The sequence below is a fragment of the Trematomus bernacchii genome, unplaced genomic scaffold, assembly GCF_902827165.1.
Source record: "Trematomus bernacchii unplaced genomic scaffold, fTreBer1.1, whole genome shotgun sequence".
Classification (NCBI taxonomy): Eukaryota; Metazoa; Chordata; class Actinopteri; order Perciformes; family Nototheniidae; genus Trematomus; species Trematomus bernacchii.
In genome coordinates, this window is record NW_022987477.1 from 2,542,407 (window position 1) to 2,548,560 (window position 6,154).

The following is a 6,154-nucleotide window of genomic DNA, read 5'->3' on the forward strand; positions in this document are numbered from 1 at the left end:
AAATAATACACAGTGTACACTGACACCATTATACTGGCAGTACATCCCAATAAAAAGGCAATCTTCTTAAAGTATAAATGCAAAATCAGGACACACAGTAAGTGAATAAATCTGATGTTTGTCAAACAGATTTAAAATGATAAACATGAACAGACTGTTCTGTGTTCAGTGGGAATGATTACAGTTTACATAGAAATCATTTTAATTATACTTCAAACAAACTGCGGCTTCAAAAGGTAGATCATCCAGTAACGAATGGACTGCGGTTTGTTTTCATTGCCCCACCCTTTTTTATTCACAATACCTGAGAGTTGTAGACTCACACCTTAAACCCCGCAGCGATTTCACAATTCAGATCCCACAGAAAGAAAGACAACACTTGATATTTCAGAAAAGAATCTGGTTCATTTATTAATTCACTTTATACAAAATAGTTCCATGTAATCCTGATTAATACAGTATTATTCTGTAAAATTAAAAAAAGTGAGGAATGGGAACGGCATTGTTTTATAGACTAAGCCAGGATTATTTGATTATAGCTGTGATAAGAGCAGCCGTAGGCACTGATGCGTTGTTTTATTTAGGATCTTATTAGAAGTACTCAATAGGGTCGCTGTGGCTCTTTGATTGCTGAATGGCACTCAGTTCTGTCCCTGATCCCTGATGTGGGAGCTTTGCCCAAACACGCAGGTGAACGTGATCCTCTTCTCCAACATGGACCTGCAAGAAAGTAAAAGTAGAGCGTTATGAGATCTTGGCAAATAGGAGGCACAAGAACCAGCTGTAAAACAACCCTGATATTCATCTCTTTCTATCTCGTAGGTTGGAGAAACTCACAGCTAAACCGTCTAAATCAAAGATTGACTGACTAAGTACATTTACTCAAGTACTGTACTCAAGTACAATTGTGAGGTACATTCCTTGAGTATTTCCATGTTATGCTACTTTGTACTTCTACTCCACTACAATTCAGAGGTTAATGGTGTACTTTTACTCCACTACATGTATTTAATACCTTTAGTTACTTTACAGATGTGGATGAATGATGTGAAATATAATCAAGTGTTAAATCAGACTTTAGTTCCACCTGGAGTAAATTCACAAGTTACCCTGCAGTATACAAAGTCATTCAAACTAGCTGCACCTTTACCAGCTTTGAGAACACTTTCATGATCAATCATTATAAAACATATCATATATATTATTCTGAAATGGACCAATCTGCACAATGACTACTTTCACTGTCGCTACTTTAACTATATTTTGATGATAATACTTTTGTACATTTTGATGCAGGACTTTTAGTGTAACAGAGTATTCCTACACTCTGGTACTTCCACTTTCCCTTAAGTACAAGATCTGAGTACTTCTCCCACCTCTGTTTATGATCGCTTTAATCTCACTTGATTTTTGCTACGAAGTAAAAGTGGTTTCCGGGCAATAATGTTTTCTTCGTAAATGATAATTACCTTGATGAAGTAGTTGGTCCCAGCCACAACCTGAGAGGTGTAGCTCTTGGCTTTGAAAACCTCATATTTCTTGCCTGTTTTCTCCTCAGCAGCGGCCTTTACCTGAGGGAGATGAAAAGGCAGCAGAATTAAAATGAAGCTCAAATCAATGTGAAATAATAATAACAATAGGCCCTTTCTTTGTTTATGTTTCTACTTACCCCATCACAGATCGTCTGGATTTTTTCGTCGGCCTCAGTTGGAACATCAGAAACCCCTCCACACATCATTCCCTTTCCACACGACATCTTGTGACCGTCTTAGTGTCGAAATATCAGCTACAAAACGAACTAAACGACCTGTTTTTATTGCTGTCAGTAAGACGTTCCTCCAGACTGAGTCAGGGAATCATGTGACTCTGTTGTTTGGATCATACCACTGACGTAGGGATGTTTGCTTTAAAAAAATGTCACAAATCGAATAAAACAGCCAATAACGATTCTCAGTGTATCCACTCGGTAGTTGCTTTTATTTTCAACAATCCATCGTTTTTACAACCATTAGGAAGTTTTTCAATATATATGTTAGTATGGCTTTTCTCTGTGTTCCCCTCTATACAGATGATATGGTTCAGTCCGAGGCGGGGCTTTGTTTGCATGGTGACAGCTGACTAAAATATGTTTAAAAAAAACACTGCTGGTGACCAGACAAAAACCTGCAAGTTTGAGTGGAAAAAAGTCATTTCAATCACGAGTTTTGAAGATACAAAATGAGTCAAACAACTTGCAAAGCAGCTGAGCTTTTTTTCTTCTTCTATTTACTTCCTGTTTCCAGTTATGTTGCTGTGGAGCAGATAGAACAACCCCCATAACAATGCAAAAGACTGGTTTGTTCCATGATTAAATCAGTTTAAAAGAAACTGGTTTTCTTGACAGTGGATGAATAATTGAAGTTTCTAGGACTATAAATAGATGTTCCATTCCTCTTTCTCAACACACATTTTGACTATAGGCTATACATCACTCAACATGCCAGAGGTGATGATTCATCCTTTATCCATACATCCATTCATTTCTTATAATGTATGCATGCGTTTGTGTACTTTGTGAAAACATGCAGACATTGTGTTCATGCTAAAATGAAAAGCAGTATAATGTGGGATTACCACGGAATTATGGTCTCTAAACGTAAAACTTCAAAAAGAAAATGTGACTTTCTTTCAGCAAAATATTTCTTACACAAATGTGGCCTTTCAAAAACGTTCCCAGTATTTATTGCTTTTTCTAAATAAAATGTAATTATACAAAAATAAATATTAAATTGTGCAAGAGTAAAAAAAATACAACAATTGCGCACGTGACCTTTTTTTCTGTTTTATATTCATAATGCCCTCAGTTTTTGAATTAATGTACTGAACATTGATGTTTATGTGCCCTTTTCTGATTGTATTGGAATAATTGTTCAATGTGTTTGTAATTAGCCTTTCCCGTCTGAAGATGGCGTCCAATGCAAGTTTATTGTGGAACATTTAATAGAAGAAGAAGAAGGCCTCTGTAATCTGCGTCATGTTTCCTCTCCCCAGCAGTCTGCAGGGGACACTTGTCTTCACCATGCTCTCCTACCTGCTGTCTCGAAGTTTCTGCCAGGTTGTTGCGGAAGTAAACCGCAGCTCTTACCCGACATTTGGCTCTGTTTTACGGGCTTTCTCAACCTCCAGTCCCACCTTTGGAGACGCATCCGAAAATGGTAAACATGCTCAAACACTCAGGTTTTAACCTAACAGGTCCAACAGGAACACCTTTAATATTCCTCTTTGCCTTTGTGACAGTGTCTCTCAATCTATTGTAATTAAATGTAACCTTGAATGCTGTTTGAGTACTTTACACTGTAAGAATAATGTTTTGAAGGCATTATCAGGGGCTGCCTATGCCTCCTGCCAGCATTGTGACTCTGAATGGACTGCAGTGTGTTCTGTTAGTTGTCTCAAACACAGAGTTTGGTTGACTCTGGCATTTTGTTTCAAGTGCACAACAAAGGTCTGTCAGTGGTAGGGAACAGGTCTAGTAGTTTATCCTTACAGCAGTGACCAGCTCGGATAAACCAATGGAGGGTAAGAGTGTAGGCTTTTACAGGCAGCAGGAGCATGCATTAAATTGGTAAAAATGTGTATTTTCCTGTATAATAAAGTGTAATCTGTCATGTTTCCCCCTCAGCTTCTGTGGTGACCTACTCTCAGCTGAAGACCATGCTGTCCAGCGGAAACATCCAGCTGTTTGATGTGAGAAATCCTGATGAATACCAGGCTGGATGCATTTCAGACTCCGTCAACATCCCATGTAAGTGTTAACACATCTGGGATGAAAGGGGCCTGTCTATGTTTTTTGTAACTCTCATCTTGTTTGGATATCAGTGGGCAACCTGGAGGAGTCCCTGAAGCTGTCCTCGGAGCAGTTTCAGCAGACATTTGACATAAAGCCTCCTGGGAAAGATGACGACAACATCGTGTTTCACTGCAAAAGTGGCAGCAGGAGCTCCAAGGCGCTGGACATCGCCCGCCGGCTGGGATTCAGCAGGTAAAGGACACAGTATGCACCTGTAGTCACCTTTTAAAGGGCAAGAGTTATTACCTAAAGAGCAAAAAAGGAAAGTGACTCAGATTGCAATCATGTAGGAAAATGTCAACCACATAATGTGCTTCATCGGAGCGCTATACTGTTAATGGCACATATATTCAATTATGAATCAGTCCTGCTGCATATTAGAGTGCAATGTTCTCATACCCTGCTTTGGTTTGTTGAACGCTGCATGACCTTTTTTAGTAGAAACAGCAACATCAGTGATCAGAGGCTAAGCGCTTCTCTTCATGCTTCTTCTTCCCAGGTCCAGACATTATAAAGGAGGATACAGTGAGTGGGCCGAGCAAGAAGGAAACTGAACCCACGCTGAGTGACATCTTTTGAATACAGATAATACAGAATATAATAAACGTCTGTATAAGTTACATACATATGAACTGCTACATTGTAGGTAAATGCCACTTTAAAAACTGACTTATCTGCCATGTTACATCTTTATAGACACTGAATTGAAACTTTTAATATCTAATGTTTTGCATGAGCTGTGTAACCTTTTTATTCCATGACAATAACTGTGAAGGTGCTTGATGTTGATTAAATTATATACACATTTTAACTTTCTGTCTTTGTACATATTTGTCGTAGTTTGTCCTAATTCTGCTCTAGAAGCTAATTTCTTACAGTTTTTCCACTATGTCGAAAGACCAAAATCCTTGATCCCCGATTGGATAAATTATATTTGGATAACTTTCACAAACTTAAAAAAAGTGGTATTATTATTATTACTTGCTGTTGTTAAATGCTGCCCCCATTTACTTCCATTTAATCAAACAAAGTTTCCTTCAAGAACTCAAGATAAAAAGGGGTGAGTAAATGAAATACAAATTCTCATTTCGGGGGTAAAGTATTCCTTTAACCAGTTCTTCTATGCACACTCATAATTGAAGTATTTAATGTGAAAACGGACTGATTTGAATACTGTCACGTTACATTGTGAACATACTCCTACATACAAACTCAACAACCTGTATTTGCATGAGTTGTAGTACAGGTTATAAGCAGTTACATCCCTTGGCCAGTAGGTAGCAGCAACATTTCACCCACATGTTTATCCCCATTATTCCACCCACTGTCCTTCTGTCATTAGTGTAGCTGTGCCCTCTCAGGCCTGACCTTCACTAAAGCCATGCATCCTGTGAGCTGTCAGGATCCCAATCTGCACCGGGATCAGAGGTGACCGGTCAGAGGGGGGGCAGGTCCACTTCTCCTTCACCCCACTCAATCTCATCGGGGCTATTTGCAAAACACCAACATTACAGCAGGTGTGTGTGTGTGGAGGAATCAATGATCTGTTAAGTCTCTCCATGGAGGGAGTTCATTCTCTCAGTAACCATGAAAAAGAAGCTGGGACTATTTAAAAACACATTTGTTTTGTTTAACACATGAATCACACAGCCTCCTAAAATAAAATTACACACTTCCAGGAGCAGCCGTTCATGTGGGAGAGACAGATTGATTTCCTGAGTGTTGCACGAAAACAGGCGTAAATGGAAAGCAAGTGACGTCTGGATTTATTAGATGTTGAATGAGTGAAGACACCGCTGTATCTTAAGTCACAAGTCGGCATGCATGTCACACACCATCACTTCTGACAAGTTTCTAATGTATGGATTCACGCCAGCTGCAGTGTGTATTAGGATTCTCCTCGCTGCAGCTGCTGCTCACAGGAGATATTAACCTGCGTGCAGCTGTGGAGAAGAAGGATGGCTGACATTTCCAAGGACATCTGGACACTTTAGCGTAAGTTAAAGCACAAACCGACTTCAGCTTGGTAGTGAGACAAATTATCCGTTAGGGCTGTTTGTCAGCTGCTGCAGCGACGTCGAACAGATCATCACCCTCCTGCTGCTCACGGCCTTTTTAAAAGATGCACTTCATGGGAGGCACAGTGAGTGCATTGGTTAAAAATAGCAATATCTGGAAACATGTGGTTTTCATTTGCCACCCTAATGATGGATAATGTAAGAACACAAAGGTCTATAGAATTGTCTCTGATGTTGATGAATAAATTGGACTCTTTGCACTCAAACACTTCCCATTGAAGTGTGCTCAGCTCCTGCAGGGGGTTTC

At 39.4% G+C, this 6,154-nt stretch overlaps 2 protein-coding genes across 2 annotated transcripts; one reads left to right on the top strand and one right to left on the bottom strand.

The window, feature by feature from the left end:
• Positions 1 to 379: 379 nt before the first annotated feature.
• On the bottom strand, positions 380 to 1,873 carry LOC117498527 (cystatin-B-like). The gene is made up of 3 exons (XM_034150684.1): positions 1,670 to 1,873; positions 1,470 to 1,571; positions 380 to 720 (listed from the first exon to the last, which is right to left on the bottom strand). The coding sequence occupies exons 1-3, from the start codon at positions 1,754 to 1,756 to the stop codon at positions 592 to 594; spliced, it is 318 nt and encodes a 105-aa protein (XP_034006575.1). The 5' UTR covers positions 1,757 to 1,873; the 3' UTR covers positions 380 to 591.
• A 1,099-nt stretch (positions 1,874 to 2,972) lies between these two features.
• si:ch211-161h7.8 (thiosulfate:glutathione sulfurtransferase) lies at positions 2,973 to 4,640 on the top strand. Its single transcript, XM_034148159.1, has 4 exons — positions 2,973 to 3,194; positions 3,662 to 3,784; positions 3,859 to 4,021; positions 4,329 to 4,640. Exons 1-4 carry the CDS (start codon positions 3,014 to 3,016, stop codon positions 4,381 to 4,383), a joined length of 522 nt encoding a protein of 173 aa, XP_034004050.1. The 5' UTR covers positions 2,973 to 3,013; the 3' UTR covers positions 4,384 to 4,640.
• The last annotated feature ends 1,514 nt before the right edge of the window (positions 4,641 to 6,154 follow it).